Source organism: Enhydra lutris, unplaced genomic scaffold (genome assembly GCF_002288905.1).
Source record: "Enhydra lutris kenyoni isolate GAN:26980312 unplaced genomic scaffold, ASM228890v2 scaffoldscaffold42, whole genome shotgun sequence".
Classification (NCBI taxonomy): Eukaryota; Metazoa; Chordata; class Mammalia; order Carnivora; family Mustelidae; genus Enhydra; species Enhydra lutris.
In genome coordinates, this window is record NW_019154126.1 from 7189177 (window position 1) to 7216054 (window position 26878).

The window sequence follows — 26878 nt, forward strand, 5'->3', positions numbered from 1 at the left end:
TCCGGCCGTGCTCGGAGGTGACCGAGCCTGCGACCGGTTCAAGGTAACCCCGAGCTGTGAGCTCATTCCTCGGCTCTGTCTCTGTAGCCGGCTTCCCCGTTCTAATACCTGTAAGCTCTGCGACACTCAGACACCCCCGATCCTTCTGTGACCCTGCGGGACCTGAGGCCACGCTGACCCTGCGTGGGCTTCACCCCGGTTAAGCCTCTGGAGCGATGTCCCTCAGCAGAACAGACTTTTAAAAGTCCCGATTTTGTGCTCCGTTGCTCCGCCGCTTGCCGGGAGCCGGCCCCTCCCCCCGCGGTCTATCTTCCCGTCGCTTTGGATTCACTTCTCCGCCAGTCCTACCTTTCAGAAAGTGGTTGATTTTCTGTTTCTAGAGTTGCTGTTCTTCTTCTCTTCGATCTCCCGTTGGATTTGTAGGTGTTTGCAATCTTTAGATAAGCTATCTAGCTGATCTCCTGCTACCTGAAGTAGTCTCAGCCTGCTACTTCTCCACCATCTTGACTCCTCCTCCTAATCTTAAGATTTTACATATTGTTTTTCACAAATGCATGGTTAAAATTAACTTAGTGGGAAAACATGTTCTAATTTTTTTAAGGCTTTAATGGAGAGTGTGCTGAGAAAAAGTGTGGTATACATAACAGACTAAAATGACTAACATTTTCTAGAGATCCAGGGGAGTTAACATAAGAATAAAACTTTGCTTAAATTTAACATCATTTGAATACATTTTTGAAAAAGTGATATGCTACAGTTCTTTAAAAAAAAAAAGTGTATTCTCTACAATATATTCCTCATTTCTTTATATAGTACAAAAACTTCAGCCCCAGAAAAAAAAAATTACAAATGTGTACACACGCATAATGAAGAGGTTTGACTTTATTACATTTTCTCTTTAAAATGAAGATATTTCGAAGGTAGAGAAAGATCTGAATGTGGTTAAGTAATTGAAGTACACATAAGAGACAGTCACTAGGATGTTTTTACAAAGGCCCAATACGGGTGTGATAGTTCCCAGGGAAATGACCAAACTAAGTCTAACAAAAATAAAGGGTAAATCCTGGAGAAGGATGCCCAGGGAATTCAGAAGAGGGTTCTGAGGAGTTAATATAATTCGAAGGAGAGAAATAAAACTGAATATGTAGACTGGGTATAGCCAGCCTGATTTGTACACGTCGGCGTGGCCAGCCACGCGCACCATTTCTATGGTGTCAGACCACAGCAGAAAGCTCCACAGGAAGATCTGGGCACGATCATCCTGCCGGGACATTGCTTCCAGGATTCCTGAGTGAAAAGAGGGCTCTTGGGGTCTCGCCAGAACTGGAGAGGGGTTCTGTGTCCTCGCTGACGGTGGCAGTGATGCCTCGGTCCTCCTGGCCAGCTGCTGAGGGGAAGTGCTTTCTTCATTTTGTTTCACTTGGTCGGTCACAGTTTTTATTTGCTGCAAAGTATGGATGTGCCTATCGTCGTCACCTGCAACAAATAGATTTGAATTTTAAAACTTGTTGAAACGTTATGTAAATTAAAATTTCATTTCAATTTTTTGTAAATTTAAGTGCTAAAATTTAAAGATAAAATTGTGAGTGTTCTCTTATTTGACATCTGTTTCACACATGGAACTTCAATGGGAAGCATAATGACAAAAAGAGGGGGGCACCTGGGTGGCTCAGTGGGTTAAGCTCCTGACTTTAGCTCAGGTCATGGTATCAGCCCCGCGTGGGGCTCTCTGCTCAGCGGGGAGCCTGCTCCCCCCTCTCTCTCTCTGCCTGCCTCTCTGCTTACTTGTGATCTCTCTCTCTGTTAGATAAACAAATAAAATCTTAAATTAAAAAAATTTTAAAAATCTTAAATTAAAAAAACTCAAAGGCAGAGAAAGTTCTTCTTCTTTTTCTATTTTTCTATATATGGATCCCAAGTCATGTTGCCATTTCACAGTACTAGCCATTACTGGTTAGAGAGCTAAGCACTTCCAAACATTATCTCATTTAATCCTCAGGAAAAAAGTTGACAGATGGGGATTATGGTCCCACTTTATAAATGTAGAAACTGCAGCCCAAGAGGTGAAATGACACACCAATCCAAACACACGGTAATGGGCAGAGTTGGAATTTACACCCAGATTTGTTTGACCCCAATTGACAATGTCTTAACTTTATGGCTGTTATTACTGTCTAGAGGCAATACGTCATGTGCTAATTATAAAACATGCACATATCATAAAATCAAATGACTCTAAAAGTCCAATGGTCCAATCCTGTCACTTTTTATAAGACGACAACAGGGATCACTACAACCCAGATCTCCAGCTTGGAGTTTGGTCCTAAGACAGAATCTGTTCGACCATGAGAAAATCTTGGTGAAGGGTGCTGCACAATCTGAGATTTTTTTAAGCTGTACTATCCTCAGAGTTTTTAACCAGTCAGTACAACTGATTAGACTAAAGCAATTTGTTTGTGGCCACAAGGCTATCCCTGATCAACACGACAGTCATCTGAATAAGGAGGATATTTTCTCATGAACATCACACTGTGTGTGAGCATGTGGGTGCACCCACGCGTGTGCCTCTCTGTGCGACATGGGTGTTGAGGCTGGGGAATTACAGAGGGATCCTCAAAACTCAAAACTTACCACCAGGGAAACCTGAGTGGCTCAGTGGGTTAAGCCTCTGTCTTCAGCTCAGGTCATGATCTCAGGGTCCTACGATCAAGCCCCTCATCAGGCTCTCTGCTCAGTGGGGAGCCTGCTTCCCCCTCCCCCTCTGTCTGCCTCTCTGCCTACTTGTGACTTCTCTGTTAAATAAATAAATAAAATCTTAAAAAAAAAATACTTAACCACCAACGTTGATGGTGTGGTTCCTGTACATGAATAGTAGATCACATTATTTCTCAAACATTCATCTAGTTAAGCACCATTTTTTTTTTCTAAGAATTTGTTAGGTCTTAGCAAAGTTTACTCAGCAAAACATGCTTATCATTACCTATTAAGCAATATAATAAGACAAAATCTAAAGAAGTCATTATACTGAATAGCTCTAAAGGTTAGAGACACGAAGTCAATAAAAATTTGTTGAACTATATTGAACTGATATGAAAACATTTTAAAATAAATAATTATGATTAATGATTAATAAAATGATTATTATAAATAGGAGCTGTTTAAAGAACAAACCTGTTTTCCTTTTTTAAATTTTAAGTGCAAATTGCATAAATCAATAAAATAAAAAGATAATCTAAATTCTTGATGAAATAGTACTTCTGATATGAATCATTTATAGAAAATGGTAAGACCTTTAGAAACTTCTTTACCAACCTTAGATGACAGAGTAGCATGAATGAGTATCATTTAATAAACAATAATCAGGTAGGAAAGAAAATTATATACTCATTACTATTATTTTAATACTCATAAAATCATCTCTTTTTAAACTCAGATGCACACTGGCATCAGTTCTATCTCTCGTTTTACAAAAGAAGGAAAACAACATGGAAATTATGTTTCTTAGAGTATGTTACGTCCTGGAGAACTCTCCTTCACCTGTCTCTGTAGTTAAAACTGTTTGAATGGAAATCCAAATTCCTTTGTCAACATCAATAATGCAGTGTATAATGTGGGCTTTGGAGGCTGATTGCAAATTCAGCACTGTTTCAATGCCAGGAAGTGGCAAGCTAAGACATGACATGTTAACATTTTTAAACAGTCAGTAAGAATCCTAATATCTGAGGATAAGAGCCACAGGATGAACAATGAATTCTTAGCTAGAGTTCATTTTTAATAAAATACTAAAGTCCCAACCCATGGGTATTTGGTGAAAGTGGGGTTGGGAGCTTCATATCTCTCTAGAGCTCAATAGAAACTAGCTTAGATTTGGGGTTGCAGGGACTCTGTTGTCTTCTTTCCAAGGGAGAAGTACTAGAACTATTGGCTGGAGAGCTCTGCTGGCCTGCCAGAGGGCAAGGTAGTACTGAAGATGCCAAGAAACTGTTTGGTCATTAGAATAGACCCACAAATTTACCCCCAAGCAATGTAAACTTTCATGTACTCAATACTATCCCATTTGATTCAATAACTAGTTCCCCTCCAAATCATTATTTTTTCAAATTTCCACTTTGTTCTTCTGTTGTGGTTGTTAATATTCTATTGGGGGAAAAGGATATTTATTTGTGCAAAATCCACAAAAGATTTAAGCATGAAGAAAGAAATCTAGGGTGCCTGGGTGTCTCAGTTGGTTAAGTGATTGCCTTCGGCTTGGGTCATGATCCTGGAGTCCTGGGATCGAGCCCTGCATGAGGCTCCCTGCTTGGCAGGGAGTCTGCTTCTTCCTCTGACCCTGCCCCTTCTCATGCTCTCTCTTCTCTCAGTCAAATAAATAAATAAAATCTTAAAAAAAAAAAAAAAGTCTACACATTTCTCTAGAGGTTACCATTTCCCTGCAAAAAGTAAAGGTAAAAGCCATTCTGTGTAGCCCCCTACATCTGATGCCAGTCTCCAAAACAACCTTTTATCTTCACTGTGTGAACTAAATACTTAAGAACATATAATTTTAATCACAGGTAAATGTTTAAGTAGGTGACTCATGTCTATTTTACTGGATTTTTTAATTATTTATTTATTTGAGAGATAGAGAGAGCATCAGCGGCAGGAGGGGCAGAGGTAGTGGGGACAAGCAGACTCTGCACCCTGTGTGGAACCCAACAGGGTATTCGATCCTACAACCCTGAAATTATGACCTAAGCCTAAACCAGGAGTTGGTCACTCAACCAACTGAGCCACCCAGGTGCCCCTTGATTATTTCTTTGTATTGATGTATTACCATCTCTAACTTATTCCCCAAAGTGTTAGATAGCTTACGGGGAAAACCTAAGAACAATGTAACAAACCAGTAAGGGAGAATTTTCTGAAGTGAGCATGCATTCCTCTTGGAAAGAGACTAGGAAAGAAATATAACTTATTTAAATATAAACAATGAATCTTGGAACACCGAAAAAAATAAAGTTTAAAAAAAAAGAAATATGACAGGCTGATGCATGAAATATGAGGAAATTATTCCCATTCAGAATGAAATACTCATTGAAGTCAGAGAAGGATACACATTGTATGAATTACTAAAGACCAATTAAAATCTAGAATGTCTGTGTAATTCTGAAATTTTACTGGAAAAGCTAACGATGAAACATAAATTCATTACTTAAAAAATTAAAATAAATAAATAAATAAATAAATAAAAAGAATCATAAGGACAGGCACCAAAAACCAAGACAGGAATGGAGGCGATAGTAAAAATGCACTAGTGAGTCTCCCAGCCGTCCTTTGGGAACAGACAGATCATAGCCAGACCAAGCTTCAGCTGGGCATCGAGAATGGAAGCCACATTCCCACCTTGACCATGCTGTCATCTGGGATCACATCAATAAACACAGAAGAATAAAATGCGGCAGGGCTTTAAAAGGAAGGTCAGTGCTGTGATGAGAAATTCTCGTATAGGTCTGAGTGAGACAGGAGGTCAGGGAGGCTCATCTGAGAAGTGACGGTTAAGCAGTGACCTGAAGAATAAGTAGGAATGAATTAGGTGAAGAATGGAGAAAGGAACTTTCTAGGTGGTAGAAAGAGCATGTGTATAAAGATCTTTCAGCCACAGTGATGGAAAGAGGCAAGTTTTGTAAGGAGCTGGGGAGGCAGAGGGGGAAGAAGAGGGGTGGAGCTCAAACCTAGTAAGTGCTCCCTACATACCAGGCACTGTCCCAAGCCCTTTCTCTGCATTAATTCACTTAATCCTGAGAATAGCTCTATGCCATAGATGCCGTTATTTTCCTACATGAAAAATGCATAAACAGAGGCACAGAAAGATCAACAATTGTTTCTAAGGTCACACAGCTAGCAAGTAGAGAGACCAGAACTTGAACCTCAAACCCTTTGCCCCTAGATCACGCTATCATATGTGGCAGAGTCAGACATGGTAAAGGCTTTGGACTTTTCTTCTGAGCTCAATGGAAGAGAGAGAGGAAGGCAGAGGAACCAGAAAGGACATGGAATCATCAGCAGAGAGGTTCTCAAGGCCACTGAGGCAACTGTTGTGAAATGAGACTGTTACTCAATTCACGGCAGCCAGGAGATCAAAGAAGTATTCGGAAAAAAGAAGACTAGCCTTGATTAATAGAACCCCAAATCTATTTTTCCTGAGAGAAAAAATGTTCTAGAGAATGTGAAATGCTAATGAACTAGAAATAACACTCTGAGAAAAAAAATCTAGACAAAAAGAAAATTATTAATCATTGCAAATATTTGAAAGTATATTAAGCACACAAAACACTTTTGGTCATAATCTTGGAAACTAAGGGAAAAAACGTAATAAATTAAAAGACACAACGGGGCATTTATATACATGGTTGCTTTGACGCTATCTACTTCCTAAACTCAGCTGGACTGTGGAGAGTTTGTTTCCTTTCAGCAGCACATCTGAGCTCTGGAAGACAGGAGCTTTGTTGACAAGTTATAAAAGATGAAAGCAGCATCTACCTCACAGGGCAGTTATGAGGACTGAGCGAGTTGGTATGTGTAGAACATTTAAAATCGTGCCTGACAAACGGAGCAACAGTCGTATGTGTGTTAAACACATCAAACCCAACAATCACTAAATAGAAGAACACAGTAAATAGTAAAAGTGATCACAGTTTGTTAAACTTTGGTTAGAGTTACACTGTTACCCCCTCTCCCATTTATGGGCAGAGGCCAAAAAGTTTTCCCCTGCACCCTCTGGAGAGACAGTGGTTTAAACACTGACCAGCATACCACTGCCTGTGTTCAAAATGATGTGCAAGTTTTCACCAAATAATTATAATTCATAATAATAATGAAGTCAAGACAAATATTCAACCCATGAGCAATTCTGGAAGAGCTCATGGACTTTCTCTAGAAAAAGCATTGAACTGTTTCCCAGTACATCCCAAAGTCTGTTCAATCCCAGTTCCCTCCCAAGCATGAGAAGAAACAAATGTATCATTTCTAGATTTTAGGCAAGGTAAAATATTCAGAAAATTCTTTTGTCTTCTGCAGCTTGAGGGCTGGCTAGTTTAAAGACCATCTTCCCGGACAAGATACTATATTATATATAATAATGTAATAATTAATCATTATAATATACTAAGTATATTATATAGACAATTATAAATCTATAATATGCATTGATATATGATAATTATCCATTATATAATACTGACTAATTTAAATAAAACAAATAAAGTAAAATGTTAAAAAGCATGTGGGTATCTTATTTCCAAATACACATAATTCTAAACTCTGAAATGGTTTGAAATGCCTCTACTACTAAGTGCTTGGACATAGACCAAATCTTGGAATCCCAGCAGGGACCCAAGCTGGGTGACAAAAACGGACACCTGTGTCCAAATGGGAATGAGCCTGTTTTTAGCCTTCAAAGCACTTGCCTCAGCTTTAATTATACCCATTTGCTAGTGTAGTTCACTGATGTGTTATTATGTCCACTAAACCGAGGGCTTCATAAAAGGGGGAACTTTGCCTGTTTTCACTCACCACCGTACCCCTAGGACCTAGCGGAGCTCCTGGTATACAAGAGATCCTCCCTAAAGATTTGCTGTATGAAAGATGGGAGACATTCCTGTTCCGGGGTCTGTTCGCATAAGCAAGCAATGGGCGTCTTGAGGGGGAAATGTGCACGAAGACAAGTAGGTCAAAGCACCCAAACCACACGGAATAACAACGCACGCCCCTCCACCGTCCATTCACCAGCAAGAAGGCCTCTGGAGTCCTGCACAGGGTCAGCCACTAAGACTGCCGCCTGCCCCAGGTCCCAGAAAGAGCTCTATAAGAGAGACCAGGCGACGGATAAAGCCAACAAGCAGCCCTGGGGGACATTAGGAGGTCCTGGCAGCAGGGCCTGGGTACTCAACGGTGGGAGAGGATGTCACACATGGCTTTGGGCCCAGGATGCCAGCCAGTGCAAAGTGTCCCCGGCACTGCCCAGCAGGACTGGGACAAGCAGATGACTCCTACAGCGGCAGCCTGATTCAAGACATTGCCAAGGCTTCCCAGACCCTGGAGGCATCGGGAGTCACCAGTCAGGGAACAAAAATGTCTATGGGTGATTCCAAGAAGACAGTGTTTGTGAGTTCATAGGAAACAGACTAAACAACCCCCCCCACTCAGAAATAGAGGGACTTGGGGTTCTGAAATAGCAACAAAATGGTGCTCCATACAAAGGATCCACCATGTTTAACATGGAATGACCCAGAAAGTCCATACGTTATGTAGACCATCAGCTCAACCTACTTTGTTCTCTTCACTCCAAGACAAGAAAATCGAGATTTTTTTTTTTACCATTTTATTTATTTATTTGACAGAGAGAGCACACAAGCTGGGGGAGGGAGAGAGGAAGAGGGAGAATCAGGCTCCCTGCTGAGCAGAGAGCCCACATGGGGCTCCATCCCAGAACCCTAGGGTCATGACCCCAGCTGAAGATGACACCTAACCCAATGAACCACCCCCAGGGCACCCCAAGGAAATCTATATATTCAAAATCAAGGACCTATGCCTTTACTTTCAATCTGGGCCATACTCTTTGCTGACTAATAATGATAGGAAGAACAAGGCTCAGTATTGTAACAAAGTAATGCAGGCTGAGTTCTTCATGTTCCCTTATTTCCGTCAGTCTCCCTAAAATATTTACTTTGAAAATATCCTGCAACCCTCAAGAATCTCACTTTAGATACTGAAATTGTTTATAATGTTCCCCATGTAGGAAGAAAGCAACAATTGAATACCAAATTGTTATAATCATGTGAAGTTGTCCTAATCAAAGGTCACAATTCAATAGTACCCTTATGTCCTCTGTCTTTTGGCCTGGGGATCACCACAACACAGTTCCTGGCCCGATACACGCTGACCTAATCCTGACAGCTGGTACTTCATTAGAAGGTATAAATCAGAAATTCTATCCTTCTCTCATCCCAGTCTCGTAAATAGCTACTTATTTCTTGAGAGGAGGGAAAAATCCTGGAACTAACGTACGTACTTTTCTGAAACTTCCTTCTTCTAAACAGCAAGAGGAGGGTGTGAAGGAAATACTCCCCCTTTTTGGCATAGCCCCGAACACAGTGTTCCTCATACGTACTCTCTAAACCCATTGCAAGACACATTATGGAAACCCAGCTCACACGCTGGGCTCATATTGTATAATAAGCTTTTTCTTAAAAAGAAACAAAGGGGAACTCAAAGTGCCATTTATTTTATTCAGACAAAAGCAGCGTCCCTCTCCCCGCCCCCCACCCCCACCCCCTTGCCTTTATTGTGGCATCTCTTACATTCTATCTGGTTAAAGTGTGCTGCATTCCATTTCAATGAAATCTGGAAAGCAAATGGCTTCAGGATTTTGGATTTGGGCTCTCAGCTTTTAACCTGGGATGCATCACAATTCCCAATACTTCCCATCACCAGGGGCTCTCAGCCAGGGCCGGTTTCAGAACTTTTATTGTCCGTGGAACTTTTAAGAAATTGCGGATGCCAGGCCTTAAAACCTTACATATATTTCAAGCCAGAAATTGCTAGTCTAGGCATTTAACCTGAAGAAGTTAACTGTATATGCTGAGACCCCAACAACCTTACCCTAGTGTACTGATCAGTAGGGAACGCTAATACGTATGTGTTGTGAAAAGACCGCTCTGGTGAGTACCCAAAGGGTGGGTCCCTGCATATATGTTCATGGTGGTCCATGAACATGGTGGTCCATGATTCACTGAAGATAGTGTACAAGTTCAATAAAAATCATCATTGTCATGCATTTAAGAAACTGTATAATTTAATAAGAAGAAATAGCCATTAAAGCAACAGATCCTTTTCCTTCTTCCATTCCTGTCCTGCGAACCCCTAAACCTGGATCAGTCCTACAGTTCTATCTTTTCTACAATCAATGCTCAGATTTCTCAGTATCATTGAAGAAAGCTCTCATAATCTTGATTGGTCCCAGGACAAATTCCTGGTTTCTATCCTTTGCTGAACCTTATGCATCTCTTATCCATCCATTTCCTTGTCCTTGACCCTCAGCAATTATTCCAAACCTTACCCAACCTCTTACAGATTCTCTCTCTTCCATCTGTCCCCAGTGCTCTCTGGAGGTAACCTTGCTTCCTATTTCACAAAGGCATTGGGAGGTTAACAGGTACAATCGGCCCCTGCTTATTTTCTGCCCATCTACTTGAATCACATTTACAAGTGTAAATCACCTGGGGGGTTTTAAAAATTCCTTGTGCCTGGACCTATCCTTCACCAAAACTATGATTTAATGAACTAGGGCTTAGTCTGGGAGTAAAAAAAAATTTCAAGTCTCGTAGGCGATCTGAACATGCAGTCAGAAAGTAAAAGCCACTACTCTTAATTTGGGATACGAATCAGAATCCAATGAGGTTTTGCTTTTAAAGATTTAAATATGCCCAAGTCCCATCCTCAGGGATCCTGATTCAGTTTATCTGGGCTTGCTATGACTGGCATTGACATTTTTAAAGCACTCTATTAAGTCCTTTTTTTTATGTAGGACATAACAGCAGAAATGGAAAGAAATGCAATAAAGGCAGGATCTAAAAGCTTTGCCAGATCAAGTAAATAAACATACTTATTATCATTCCTGATATTGGTTACCTATAAATTAATGAGTTTATACCCTACAGAGATTCCAACTTCTTCTCTTCATGAAACATTTAAATGTACAAAATTTTTGAGAAGATAATTGGTAAATATTTATATCAGCTTGGAGTGAAAAAAAAAAAAAAGATTTTAAAGCATAACATCATAGAGTCCAGAAAGGAAATATCTGTAGATCAGATAATGTCCAAATTAGAAATTTCCTATATCAAAAACACTATAGTACCGTTAAAATAAAATAAAATAACTCTGAAATGTATATTTCTGACAGGCAAAGTTTAATGTCCTTACTCTTTACAGAACTCATGGATCAGTAGTAAAAACAACAACAAAAGAATAGACATATCGACAGAAAAACAGATCAAGGACGGAAATATATGATTTTTTAAAAATACAAATAGCCAAGAAACCTATGGGAAAAATCCTCAACACAACTACTACCTTAAGCAAATTATTAAAACAGTAACATAATATTTTTGCCTATGAAACTGGCAAAGATGAAAAGGAATACATTATCTGAAGTTACAAGGTTGAGGGAAAACAGGTGTTTTCTTACTGTTTAGATGGTAAATTAGGACATTCTTTAGAGGGGGGCCATTTGATTGATTGACATCTGTCAAAACCCGTAAGAGCTTGCATATACTTTGAGCAAGAAATTGTACGTCTAGGCATTTAACATAAAGGAGTAATTATCTAGGCTGCTGAGGTCCTGCAGCTCTTGGCCCAGCCTCTGCATTTTCAAGACACTGCACAGTAGGAACTGGACTAGGGCCACTGAGAGCAGATTTATTTGAAAATCTTACACTGCCGATGTCATTCCTGGCACCTCTCACTGATGCGACAGTGGAAACCACCTCCTCTTCAGAGCTTGGATGTTTTCCACTCAAATAGCCCGTTGACCTCACCTCTAACAAGCCGTCTCTGACTGTGCAGATATCCCTAATGCAGCCCGACCATCTTACCACCCCGTTTGTCCAATCCCCTATGAATGACCCCCTCTCTATTTGTCTGCATGGGCAGCCAGCCCATAATAGTCCCATTTCTTCTGGCAAGTGCCATTGCCAAGGAGTCTGGGCATGTGCAGATGCTCAGGGTCTTCCGAGGACAATTTGTGGTCATCCTCCTGGTATCACTCGGCTGTCATCCCAGGGCAGTTAACTCTCTCTGTCCCCAGCCACTGCTTGGCCAGTGACCTACAAATGGCTGCTAACTGTCCTACACAGTGCAGGGTCTCCCAGACACCATCCACCTCTGCCATCCATGCATGGGTACTCCAAGCAAGGCTTGCCTCCCCTGCTCAACTCAAACCACATCACCCTGCTCTTTCTTACCACATCCTTCTCCTTTTTTCTGCAACCCTTTTTACTTCCGAACAAGAGTCCTAACAATAGTGTTTTTCGTAGTGAAAAACTGGAAAAGAATCTAGTTGTCCAACAACAGGGGTTAGGTAATGAACCATGGTTAAATAAGTCAGGGTTTGTTAATAATGGGATATATTATTCAACCAACAAAAACCATGTACTGAAGGAGATATAATAATAAGGATGATATATCCACCACATTCTGCTCAGAAAAAAAAAGATAGAAAATAAGTTTCCTTAAGTGAAGCATGTTCATGAAGATGTTATCAGTTCTAAATCTCTAGTCTACAGGATCGTGGTTGATCTCCATTTTCTTCTTTTTTGCTTATGTTTATTTAACCATCTTTTTAAATGAATGAGTATGATTTTGGGAAAGCAGCACAGAAAGAAGTCAAACAGTTCAAAATGGAATGTTAAAAAATGTATTTGATTTTATATGTGTTTATATTCCTCAAAACCTACGTGTGCTCTACCAGGATGAGCCTGGTATTGTAGTGCATTTTAGTGTGTTGTGTTGTGTTGTGTTGTGTTGTATTGTGTTGTACCACAGCCCAGAGCAACAGCTCAGATGAGGATACACTTTGTCCTTTGGTGGTGAAGGGTCATGATTCCCAGGAAGCCATGGGCTGGAGAGGTACAGAATTGGACACTCGAGTTATGCTACTGCCTTAGAGAAAGCCACAGGCTGTGATTCTAAATGGGGTCCTGGGTTAGTTTCCAGACAGCAGAAGAATCTGGGTTTTTTTCTCCCCAAATGAAATCTTACATAAAATATCAACTCCTAAACAGCAAATGTTGTGTTGATTTGGTTCAAGTAGGATTGCAGCAACCAGTAATGCCAGTTAAGCTTCCCCTTCTGCCTACATCCCCCCTACAAAGCAACTTGGTAGGCTTCCCTATTCACTAGTTGAGAAACAAAGAAAAGTTGGTTTTAAGAAGGCAACTTCCATTCCAGCAATAGGTTTTTCCATTCACAGTATGAAATCCAAATGGTTACTTTTGCCCATTAATTACATGTATACTTGGATTTCTTGAGGCCCAATCTTCCTTCCATGTGGAAAGCTTGCTTCACCATACCTGCCTAAACTCCTACAAATCCCAGATATTCTCTTTGGATTTTTTTTGACCTCCAACACCCTAGATTAAACAAAGTATTACTTCATATGTCACCCCACAGTACTTTAACTATTATACTCTACTATATCACTTGCAATGTGGTACCTGAGCTAGGCTTAAGGTATTTAAGTGAGTCCTTGTAGGTAGAACTGAAAATTTGCCTCCTAACCATGGACTTCTTTGTGGGTTAAGAAATCTACATGGGGCAGGAGGAATCTAATGGTGGCCATGATTTGGGGTTCAGACAATATAAGTACAACTAATGTAAGGAGAAACTCTGAGATCCCTTGATGGTAGGGGGAGGGGGGACTACCTCAAGAGAAGGAGTCTGGCTCTATCAGAATCAACAACAAGATCTAGTGATAGGAGGAGAAATGGTGATTTCCAGTGGAGTGGAATGGCCATCATTTGAACTTGTTGAATCCCAGCCAATCTGTTGGTACATAGACATTCTGGGCAAAAAGGCTTGTGTTCCCAAATGAAAATCTATTGCTCTGCTTGGGATCTCTCTAAACAAGTAGCTCGTGGTGAAGTGAAGTCAGTATTCCAACTGTCAGAAGAAAGGCAGTCAGTCTAAAGCACCAGAAGAACATCAAGCAATATCCCAGAGGCAAGTAACAACAGTACAAGCATTTGAGCAGAGTCAATCAAGAGTGGTGGGAAAATAGCATGCCAGGTTTTCTTGTGCATGAGAACAATGACTGAAAAAAAAAAAAAGCTGGAGCAATGGAATATTTAGCAGTCTGGACCAAGAAATGAGATCACAGAAGACTCAAGTTGGGACTGGCTTAAAAAATGAGAGAGGGAACAACATGGAAGAGGGAGAGGGATGGGGGTCCCGTCATTCACTGGTTGGGACTGAGCTAGCAAAATTCAAAGAGAAATATCAAAGTGTGCTCAGCTATACCCACATACTAGTAAGAGCTGGGGACATTTAGTCTATATATTGTGTTCCTATTATTACTTGTTCTCATGATGGGGATGTGACATTATTAGGTACGACATACATCTGTGAGATGGCTGTGTCTCGGAGATATGTGTGTCAGAAAATATTCCTGTGTGAGGCTCAGGATATGTGAGATGATGTGCTTGGCTGTTATGACATGGTGACCGCATGAGGTTGAGATATTTCAGTGGGTAATGGAAAGTTAGCAGAAAGGATTCCCTGGTCCAGGGAAGACTGCTTTAAGCATAAGTGTATTTTTTATATAGAAGAACTTTTATTTAAAATTATAGGAGAGGAAAAGCTACACAAGGATCAAGCTTTGCTAGCTTAGAATTGAGATGGTTGAGATGGCACGAAAGTGTCCAGAAACCCAAGCACTATAGATTACCTTAGTTTCATCAAATATAAGGTCATAACTGCTACAAGCTGATAGATGGGCAGGCATTTCAAACTCTGGATAGAGCACAGAACAGAATATATTCCATTTCTCAACATTTTCTAAAGGAAGCCAAATATTTCTTAAGCTTATTCATCACCCACTCCTTCTCTATCTCTTGGATGCTGAATTACCACATGCAATGACAGCATATTTTTAGCATACTGGCTTATGTTCAAATTTATGCATTACAACCTACATGTTTATGAATTTATGTATTAAATTCCAGAGAATTTACACCATAAATTCAGAATTCACATAATCCATTTTATTAGTATGCATGTTCAAAAGCTTGCAAAAAATTAAATTAACATATATTAATATTTGCAAAGGTATTTTGAGTGAATGCTAGTTTTCTTAAAGCATGACTTCATTAAATGGTAGAGCTATTAAACCAGACATTAACCTTCCCAAGTTTGGGCAGAGAAGAGCTCAAGAAGAAGGTTTTTGTACAGTTGTACAAGATGTTCTCCAGTCTTGTCTCCAAGACTGACTTCTTTGGGCTTTTCTTATTTCAATTCTCAGTATCATTGTCATTGCTGGATATGGGGAAAATTCCCCTTTGATAATCCAACTCATCACTTAAAATATAAGATGCCAATAACTCATTCCCCAAAACATACATGTACATTTTTTAGAAAGAGAACTTTCACTAAAAACTTAAACAGAATGTCCCCATACATGGAAGGTACAGTGTTATTAAAAACAATCCAATTTCAAAATAGGTTTGCATCAAGAAAGAGTCTAGGCAAGTAGCAAAGGACGTGGCAATTCCCGAATCTCCTCGGTCTGAGACAAAGATACCTGACTCTGGAGGGCAGATGTAACTCAAGGATACTCTTCCCTCAAAAGATGGCCACTGGCTATCATCTCATGTGCTTTGTCCCCTGCATTATGTTGAACATAATGACCGTCATCTCCCACTTGAGGACAGAGTGCAAAACATGAAGCTCAGAGTCTCAGATTTCCTGGTGGCCTCCCAACTCAGTTTTATTTTTCAATTTGAGGAGTAAAAGTGACTGGAAGATTGGTGGCTCATGGTCCATAAATGATTCTTTGGTCTTTTCCTTCCGGGCTATAGTAGTCATCCCTACTTGGATGCTCTTCAGCATTCTCCTAGTGACTCACTCAATTTAACCCCTCCACCCCACCAGGAAGTAATTAGACAAAAATCTACCCATCTCAAATATAAAATCTTAGCTGTGCAAGAACAATAGCATACACTTATTATAAATTAAACACAAATACTATGACATGAAATTAAGTGAAAGTTGAGAAAATTTAAGCCCAAACACAATATTCAATTAGCAAAATATCTTTTTTTTTTTTTTTAAGGCCAACCTAAATTTAGTTTTGACTGATCCCTTTGGAGGAATATTTGTGGCGTATCTTGGTTTTGTTAGTGTGATCTTTAGCTTTTTGACAATCCACAATTAAAAACACATAATTCTCTGGGATGCCTGGGTGGCTCAGTTGGTTAAGCAGCTGCCTTCGGCTCAGGTCATGATCCCAGCGTCCTGGGATCGACTCCCGCATCGGGCTCCTTGCTCGGCAGGGAGCCTGCTTCTCCCTCTGCCTCTGCCTGCCACTCTGTCTGCCTGTGCTTGCTCTCTCTCTCTCTCTCTCTGACAAATAAATAAACAAAATCTTTAAAAAAACAAAAAAACAAAACAACAACAAAAAAAAAACACATAATTCTCTAGGATATAACTGCAACAGTCCCATTAATTTCTGTATCAAAGGTATCCAAAACTAAACTATTTATTTATCGAAACTTAAGGTTTTAAGAGAGTTTCCCAAAAATACAAATCTATAGCAATTTACTTAGAAAATTTTCTTGCTAGAGTAAACATTATAGCTTTTGGTATTAAATATTTGGTAAGTTTATTCATTTATCAGTACTACCAAAATACAAAGAAGGAAAACTGTCTAGGAATCAAAGTAGGTTTTAAAATAATTATATTTAGATATCTTCATTTCTGATCTTCTAACTATAATGTTAACTGTAAGAAAGAGTATCATTAAACATGTCAGCAAATAACAGAGGGACAGAAAGGTGAACAATCTGTCAAACTTTTTTTTTAAAGATTTTATTTATTTATTTATTTGACAGAGAGGGAGTGATCACAAGTAGGCAGAGAGAAAGGGGGAAAGCAGGCTCCCTGCTGAGCAGAGAGCCAGATGCAGGGCTTGATCCCAGAACCCTGAGATCATGACCTGAGCTGAAGGCAGAGGCTTAATCCGCTGAGCCACCCAGGTGCCCCAATCTGTCAAACTTTTAAAATATTTATATTTAAAAGAATACTTACTCTTTAGCCGTCCTCTAAGAGGATATATCCTGAGGTTTTCAATTATATCAACCACAACCAAGGAAGTCAGAACCAGAGAAACTGGCAGGTCAGGTAACTTCTCAGGAAAGCCATCCGTCGAACCATTACTATTTTTTTGAACCTGTTTTCAGAAAACCATTTAGAAGGATTACATTTTGTTCTTTCTTTGTTTAAAATTCTTTTAATAGTCTGAAAGCAGCACTAAGTTATAAAGACATTTACTAAAATACTAGAAGCTTAATTTCCAACTTTTCAGGTATTCAACCCGGTAAGCTTTTTTTAAAAATTGCATTATGTTAGTCACCATATAGTACATCATTAGTTTTTTGGGTTTTTTTTTTAAGATGTTACTATTTATTTGAGAGAGAGAGCATGAGAAGGGAGAGGTCAGAGGGAGAAGCAGACTCCCTGCTGAGCAAGGAGCCAGATGTGGGACTCAATCTCAGGACTCCAGGATCATGACCTGAGCCAAAGGCAGTTGCTTAACCAACTGAGCCACCCAGACACCCCACATCATTAGTTTTTGATGTACTGTTCCAAGATTCATTGTTTGCATATAACACCCAGTGCTTCATGCAATCCATGCCCTCCTTAATACCCATCACCAGGCTCACCCATCCCCCACTCCCCTCCCTTCTAAAAACTCTCCTGTTTGTTTCTGGGAGTCCATGGTCTCTCAGCAACCCCATAAACTTTTGAACAACTTGTAAAGATGTAACAAAGATTCCTATCAGTGGGAGAGTTTTCAGCTCAAGATTGAGGTTGGTAAACACATGCGAAAATACTACAGCAGGCTCCTGGTAACGGTGGGATGGGCAATTTCTTCCCTCTCTACTGCGAAGCAGAGCCTTCGGGAGTCCTTAGGTTGAAGAATGAGGGGGACAGATATTGGATGGAGTTCAGGGTCTTCTAAGAAGGGAGAGCCCAGGTTAAACCCAACCAGGTTTTGGGACACTTCTTTCATCTGATTAAGGTATATACAAAAAAAAAAAAAAAAAAGACTATGGCAAACATCATATTAGTGGTGATAAGTTGAGAGTTTTCCCTCTGAGATCAGGAAGAAGACCAAGGTGCCGCCATGACCAGTTCTATTCAACATTGTACTAGAGGTCCTAGCCAGTGTAATGAGGCAAGAGAATGAAATAAACACAGTAAGTGTTGGAAAGAAAAGAAATCTATATCTTTATTCATAGACTACATAATTGTACATGGGGAAAAGCTCCCCGAAGTGGATAAATTATTTATAAATACCAATAAAGGGAAAATGAGATTTTAAAAAATGATACCATTCAATGCAACCTCAACCAAAATTCAAAGACTTTGCAGAAAATGACAAGCAGACTCTAAAATCCATATAGAAATACAGAAGGCAAGACATTTAGATGAAAACGATATAAAGATTTACTCTTTGGGGTATAAAGAGCTATTATAAACCTAGAAGAATTGTATCGATGTAGTGTGGGCAGAGGTATATAAAAGCAGACAGTGGACAAAACAGAAGACTTGAAACAGACATGTACATATATATACTTGATTTGTAAAAGTAGCACTACAGAGAAACATGGAAAGACAGGATTTTTTATAAATAGTGCTCAGTCCATTAGACATTAATTGGGGGGAAAATGCACTCCCTACCTCACAACATATACAAAAATTAGTTTCAAATGGATTGTGAATCTAAAAGAGAATGTAAAAACAATACAGGCTCCAAAATATAATATCGGAGGATATCTTCAGGTCTTTGAGATTCAGATTCACAGTATGACAAAATCTTTTCAAGCTACCAAAATTACTATCCACAAAAAAAAGAAACTGACAAATTGCACCGTTTTTAAATGAAGAACTCTTCGTCCAAAAATGGCATGACAAGTATTAAGTCACAAAGTGTGAATATATTTGCAATACATATAATCAACAAAGGGCTTGAAATCTGAATATATAAGTAACTTCTGAGTCAATTCCAAAAAGATAAGTAACACAATAGGGGGAAAAATTGGCAAGATAAGAAAATACTCAGTTTTGGGGCACTTGGGTGGCTCAGTGGGTTAAGCCTCTGCCTTCAGCTCAAGTCATGATCTCAGGGTCCTGGGATCGACCCCCCCGTGGGGCTCTGTGCTCAGCAGAGAGCCTGCTTCTCCCTCTCTCTCTGCCTGCCTCTCTGCCTACTTGTGATCTCTCTCTCTGTCAAATACATAAATAAAATTAAAAAAAAAAAGAAAAGAAAATGCTCAGTTTCATTATTGATGAAATGCAACATAAAACGGCAATGAGATTCAAGAATATACACACTGGGATGGCTAGAAGACTTACGAGGTAAGGCTAGCGAGGCTGTGGAGCAACAGGTATGCTCGTTCTCCACCAGTGCTAAGTCTAAATTAGTAGAATCTCTTTGGAAACCTGGCACTTGCTGCTAGTTGAACATTTGAATTTTTTTTGTCTTTTTTATTTTTTTATTGTTTTACTATGTTATGTTATGACCCATCAATTATACTCCTGCATATTTCACCAGCTGAAATTCTTGCATATGTGCATCAATAGACATATTCAAAGATGTTCACAGCAGCATTATCTTTAAGAACCCAAACCAGACACATCTGAAGGTGGGCATCGAAAGCAGAAATGTAAGCTGTAATATATTCATAATATGAATTACTCTACGGAATGAAAATGAATGGAATACAGTTGTATACAAAAACCCGAATGAATCACACTTTTTTTTTTTTTTTAAAGATTTTATTTATTTATTTGTCGGAGAGAGAGAGAGAGAGAGAAAGCACAAGTAGGCAGAGTGGGAGGCAGGGAGAGAGGAGGAAGCAGGCTCCCCGCTGAGCAGAGAGCCCGATGTGGGGCTCGATCCCAGGACCCTGAGATCATGACCTGAGCTGAAGGCAGCGGCTTAACCCACTGAGCCACCCAGGCACCCCCTGAATCACACTTTTGAATAAGAGAAACCAGACATACATTAGGTAGATAAATAGATAGATAGATTTTATATATATATATACATATATATATGTATATATATATATAATTATATTTCTCTTATGAAAGATTCAAAACCAGACAAACCAACCTATGGTATTAGAAGTTAAGGTAGAAGTCACCTTTAAGGACGAGGGAAAAGGTTGTCATTGAAAAAAAACAAGGGAGCTGGCAAAATTTTATTTTTTGACCTGAGTAGTGTTTACACAGGATTTTGCTCTGTAGTATTTCACTAATATTGTTTTGTACACATTTCTGTTTGTGTCTTATACTTGAGTGAAAAATGAAATGAAAGGAGGAAAAAAATGTGTAACAGTGGATAAGGATGTAATAGAAAAGAGCCAAAAAAAATGTTCTTTTGCCCCAAGAAGGGCAATCAGACTACAAATATACCATCACTTTATGATAATAGGGTTGCTTAAAATGTTGTAAACTGAATTTTTAAAGGTCTTGGGAACCTCTCATGAGCTTTGCAAAGTCTTTGGGAAGGAGAGAGGGAAAAAAGATAAATCTAGATACAAATATACACATATTGTTGTTTGATGGACAGTATGTGCATCAAGTGCAGCCTTCAGAAGTTATTCTAATACATTTATATATTGTCCTAATGTAGCATCTAGGACACAGTCCAACAATCATATATTTCTAATGATATCATACACTACCCAGTACTCCCTTCTCTCATAAAGCCTATCATAACTATTCTGATTGTCTATTTCTCTCTCTACTATGAATAAATAATTACTGAATGCCAGAGATTTCATCAAATTTCCTGAGTGTTCTATCCCAGTACCTATTCAGTGTATTTCATCTGTGGAATATAAAGTAATTTAAGTTACTCACTTTGGGGAAGTGAAAATTATATACTTCACAGCATCGTGCAAATTAATAAGTTTAATAGGGCAGTCTTCTTTGAACCTTTTTTAGACAATAAAATTCTCACAACCTGCGAGTTCGGCCTATAATATTCCCGTCCTGTAGATACTCATCTATCAGAGTCCTTTTGAAGCTGCATTTAGTCAAAACATAAAGTTCATTTTCAAATATATATCATGTGCGAATGCTTTGCCAATAGATGTATTATCAAAGGTCTTAGAATGTGAGTGGATGTCCCTTTGGATATTGTTTAGAACTGAGGACACTCAAAAGACATCTAGTTAAAAAAAACAAATACAAATCTACTTTCAAATTCCTTGCTTTTTTAAAAATTATTTTGAAATTAACATTCCTGTTTCTCATGCACAAACACAGAAGGTATTTTTTTAATTGGCTGCTAGACCTTCCTTTACAATCACAGAGGTAACAATGTTCTTAGTACTTTAAATATATACATTGCAACTTGGAAGAAAATTGGATAAAATAAAGTTTTAAGAAAATTTTTGGCACACTGTTCTAAAAATTCCAGTAACAGAGGAAATTTTAAAATCTCAAAATCTTGCAGCAGAAGAAATAAAAATCCCATACCTCGGTCACTGCGATAGAAAAGCTGAAGCTGGGAAGTGTGGTGAGTATAACACACATCATCATAACAGGTCTCCTAGCAAAGGAGAAAAAAAATAAGCAAAAGCAATAATGTAGAAGATCAACAGTTCCTGTTCCATTCTGCTAATTTAGCAGTTCCTGTTCCATTCATCTATAGTTTTTCTAAGAAAATACTGCTTCCCTATTTCCATTTCCCAAATGTTTGAGTATGGCAAAGGGCAATACATGCAAAAACCGGAATATTTTCTAGAACAAAGGGGTGAGAGATTTCCAAATAAGTAGCAAACCATGGACTTCTAAGAGCATGTCCGTACAAGACGAGAGACATTCAATATTTTCATTATTATTTGGAATCTTGTCCAAGAGTTCTGGCTCTTGTGACCAACTGAAAAAAAGAACATGACTTTTTTTTTGAGATTTTATTTATTTACTTATTTGTCAGAGAGAGAGAGAGAGAGAGAGAGAGAGCGCACACAAGCAGGCAGAGTAGCAGGCAGAGGCGGAGAGAGAAACCGGCTCCCTGTGGAACAAGGAGCCCGATGTGAGACTAGATCCCAGGAGCCTAGGATCATGGCCTGAGCCAAAGGCAGCAGCTTAACTGACTGAGCCACCCAGGCATCCTGAACATGACTTTCTTAAGTTATATTATACCCTATGTCTAAAGTTGATTTTTCAAAAAGACATTTAGAGAATGTATACCAAGAATGACTTCAAGTGAAAACATTTAGATATTTCTTATTTGAAAAAAATCACATATATAAAGAAATATTGTGTGATTTTATATATGTGATTTTATGTATCACATATATCACATTTTAATATATATACACAAAAATAAAAATTTTTATATATCACATATATATAAAATCACATATGTATGTGTGCATATATACATATATATGATATATAAAAATCACGTAATTTTTCAAACTTGTTTTTGGACACCTTCTTAAACATTATAATAATCAATTGATCAAATTGTTATTGTGATATAATACACATATAATACATAAAATATCTTATGACAGAAAGAATTAAAATGTACACTTAGCATCATTAATTTATGGGAAGACAAAGTATACTCAAAGCTTTTGTATCATGAAATACCTCCTTTCCTTAAATACATATTTCACTAATTACACATTTAAAAAATTACATTTATATGATAATGTGTTTCTAAGTACAAAAAAAGTGTTGAACTCTTTCAAATAACTAAGGTTTTCCCCCTTGGTACTACCATGCTACTGTCTATCTCGCCTTCTAGGTATAGACATAAATTAGGGGGCAGGATACACCCCTCTCCCAACCAGACCCAGTATGACCTGCTAAAACCAGAGGTACAATGGGGTTTTTAAGGGGTAGCTTTGCCTCCTTTTTTGAGCCCAGATCTAGGTTCCTGCAGCACCTGGTTCTCTAAGGCTAGCTAGAGCCTTCTACTCAGCTTGTACTCAAAAATAGGTAAGAATGTCCCAGGGATTACTCCCACCCCTCCTCCTTATCTATATTTTCTCCCTCAATTACCTAAGCCAATCCCATGGTTTTAAATAACACCTACTTACCCATAGTTTCTGAATATTGTATATATATGTATATATGTACGTGTGTGTGTGTGTGTGTGTGTGTGTATATATATATATATATAAAATATCATATACATTATCATATATATATATATATATATATATATATATGATTTTTTTTGGTTTGAGTAAGAAATACCCAAATGTTTTCACTTGAAGTCATGGTTTATCTCTTATGATCTCTAAATGTCTTTTTTCAAAAAAATCAATATCAGTATTATATAAATGTAAATATGCCTGAGTCCTGGGCTTGTATGACCAATTCTATTGGTACCTCCACTTGGATGTCTAGTAGGCAATCCAGATTTAACACGCCTGAAAAAGACTCCACATCCTTCCCCATACCTGTTCCAATTATCATCAAATGCTGTCTGGTTTACATCAAGTATATTTACTGAAAACACGTTTTCAATCCATCCTTTGCTAACACTGCAGGTCATGAGCTATCATAGCTCATCTGACTTCCTAACCAATTTCCTGTTAGTGCTTCTATTCTTGCCTAGCAACATTGTCTCCACAGAGCAGTTATATTTCTAAAATGTAAAACATGATTATCACCGCCCTACCAAAAATTCTCCAATGATGGGGGGTGGGGTGAATGGAGAGTTAGTATTTGGTGAAGACAAAGTTTCAGTTTTGCAAGATGAAAAGAGCTCTGTGAATGGTTAGTTGGTCTGGACACAGTGTGAATGCACTTAAGGCCACTGATCTGTACACTTAAAAACGATTAGGATGGTAAGTTTTATGTTGTGTATTTTTCATAAAATACATACACTTGTGCATTTTACATATTTTAAAAAATCACCAAGGCACGAGTAACGTCATTAGAATAAAATTGAAACCTATTACTCTAACCTACATGTTCTATATGTTGTGGTTTCTCTTCTTTCTCCCACTGTCTTTCTCATTTAGAATGACCTTCTTCTCTCCCAAAAACCTCTTAACTCCAGCCATACTGGCCTTCTAGTTATTTCCTGATCACAGCAAACCCGCCCCACCTTCAAGTTGTACTCTTGCTCTCCTTTTGCCAGCAACTCTCTACTCCCAGATCTCCCATGTCTGACACAGAATTATATACATTTACAACCCTACAGCCATCTGAAATTCTGCTGATTATTTCTTGTGTACCGTTTTACACATTCCTCCTCTTTGCCAGTCACCCAAACTAAGTTCCATGGAAGCAGGAAACTTATCTGAGTGGTTTCACTACATTCACTGGCTAGCAAAATGTTTTTGAACAATTTTTGTGCAGTGAAACTTCTGAGAATCTGGTAAAACCTATGGGCCTTTCATAAAACATAATTTAAAAAAAAAAACAAGCAATTACATTGAAATAGTTATCCAAATTCTTTCACAATTTTGATATAGTAATATATGTGCCTATCTATGAACATTGTCTTCTGATTTCCTTTGGAGTACTCAAGATCTAGTGGAAACTGAAATCATTCATAACCCATTTGATGAAGTATCTGCAACAGCTGTAATGTGATATGAAAAGACCTATGTAATGAAATTACAGGTTCTGGTAATACTACTGTGATTTGTTACCAACGTTCAAAATGGAAAGAAATCATAGCTTTCAATTAGAGGTTAGTGAAAATAATGATGTAACCTGTTCCCAATACAAGTTCTGTGTTTTATGTAACCAGAAATAATGATAATTTGTATTTTAAAATCTTGACTGACTGCCAACATATGTTTATAATTTATGAATAAGTGTTGTGGGTTAAATTCTGTGCCTCCTCCCTAAAAGATATGTTGAAGTTCCAGCTCATGGCACCTTACCACGTAATCTTATTTGGCAACAGGGTCTTTCTAGAGGTAAGAAGTTAAAATGAGGTCATTAGGGTGATGCCTAATCCAACATGACCAGTGTCTTTATAAAAAGGGAAAATTAGGAGAATGTACAGAAGGAAGATTATATGAAGACACAAGGAGACAGCAGATGAAGGCATAAATTCAGCCAGATGATGCTTGGCCAAGTACACCAGAGTGCCCGTGAACCACCAGCCCTCAGAAGGAACCAACCGACCTTGACCCAAGACTTCCAGCCTCCAGAACTGGTAGACGCACATTATCATGAACAGAAATGCTACAAATACGAATGTTCAGGTGTTCCTGGTGAAGACTCAGGCAGCACACGGGATAGTGTTACTAGAAACTGGAAGGAAGGTGATCCTTTCTAGAAAGTAGCAGAACACTTGGAGGACCTGTGTTCTGCGGGGTATGGAGTAGAACTTCACAGTTGATGAACTCAGATACTTAGCTGAGATTTCTAAGCCAAGTCCTGAAGACACTGCCTGGTGTTTCCTTGCTGCTTAGAGCAAAATTCAAGAGTGGAGAGAGAAATTGAAGAAAGAATAACTGTTAAGGAACTGGAACTTGAAGATTTGGAAATTTCTGTCTCTCCATGGTGTAAAAAATAAGAGGGGCGCCTGGGTGGCTAGTGGGGTAAGTGTTTGGCTCCGGCTCAGGTCATGATCCTGGGGTCCTGGGATCAAGTTCCACATTGGGCTCCCTGCTCAGCACGGAGTCTGCTTCTCCCTCTTCTCCTGCCCCTTCATGCCCCACTCCGACGCTCATGTTCTCTCTCAAATAAATAAAATCTTTTTAAAAAATGAAAGAGGATGTTCTAGAGAGGATACTAAGGGTGTGGCCTGTGAATCCAATCACCTGTCTCAGCAGAAATGCTGCCACTGCCAGCTGGGACTAAAAGGGGACAGAGATTCGACAAAAAGGAAGGAAAACTGTTAGCCTTCTGGGATTCAAGAAGCAGGAAGTGGGCTGCTAGAGCTATTTGGCTGTGAACGTGTACTATCTTTCAAGAAAAGGGAAGAATGACTCTGACAGTGCTTCAGAGGCCTGAGAGGCTACCACTGCCACCAGTGGCCCAAAGGTTTCCTCCTCAGACCCAGAAGCCAGGAAAAGCATGGAGCCTCCCATCTGACAGGCCCAGAGGACACAGTGTCCAGCCACAGGGGATTATTCTCAAGCCTCAAAATTTAGTGAAATTTGCCCTTCTCGGTTTCAATGAGTCTGTTTTGCATGTGAGAAGAAGATGAATTTTGGACAGGGCCAGAGGGCAGACTGTCATAGGCAGACCCATGTTGAAGTCCCAACCCCCAGTACCTCAGAATGTGAGTATATTGGAAATAGTACCTTTCCAGAGGTAGTAAGTCAAAATGAGGTCGTCAGCATGGGCCCTCATCCAACATGACCGGTGTCCTTATAAAAAGGGAAAATCTGGAGACAGACATGCACAGAGGGAAGGCCACGTGAGGAGACACAGGGAGAACACAATGTGATGATGAAGGCAGAGATCAGGGTGATGCATCAATATGTTCAGGAATGCTGAAGAGGGCCAGCAAACCTCCGGAAGCTGGGAGGCCTGGAACAGATTCTCCTTCACAGCCCTCAGAAGGAACCAATCAACACCTTGGCCTCAGATTTCTAGCCTCCAGTATTAGGGGACTGTGTATTTCTATTGTTTACACTCCCAAGCTTGTGATACTCTGTAAGAGCTATCCTAGGAAATCCACACAATGAAATTTATGTTGGAAATCCCACAGACACATCTTTGAAACTGTACTTGTGCTAAGACTAGTGCAAGGCTGTAACCAGAGAACAGAACAGCTGAGGAGAAGGACTTGTGGACCAGGTGGAAATTCCAGGTGGAAGGATGAGCTAGGGCACTACCAGTAGAGCTCTGGGGGTATCTGGAATAAATTAGAAAGAAGGACCCCTCCCTCCCCCAGGAGTAGCCCTACGAAGAAAGACCTGACTGAGTTCAGCCATGATGAGTTAATGATTCCTATTTGTGCAGCAAGAATTCTGGCCCTGAGATTTTTCATGGACAAAGTGTAGATCAGATAATAATGGGGGAAACCACTCTATGCTCAGAAACTCACACACATTCTCTATCACCTAGCTCTTCAAGTCTAAGTTCCCTTCCTTGTCTTTCAAGACTCCCCACAATC

The 26878-nt window shown here is 39.2% G+C and overlaps 1 protein-coding gene across 1 annotated transcript in view; it reads right to left on the reverse strand.

The window, feature by feature from the left end:
• Window positions 1-898: 898 nt before the first annotated feature.
• Window positions 899-26878, reverse strand: part of LOC111155512 (transmembrane protein 236) — a 33654-nt gene continuing 7674 nt past the window's right edge. The window contains exons 2-4 of the mRNA XM_022515684.1: window positions 21304-21376; window positions 16837-16978; window positions 899-1476 (exon numbers count right to left, since the gene is read on the reverse strand). Of these exons, the coding sequence (XP_022371392.1) occupies window positions 899-1476; window positions 16837-16978; window positions 21304-21376 (793 nt within the window). The remainder of the gene's footprint in view (window positions 1477-16836; window positions 16979-21303; window positions 21377-26878) is intronic.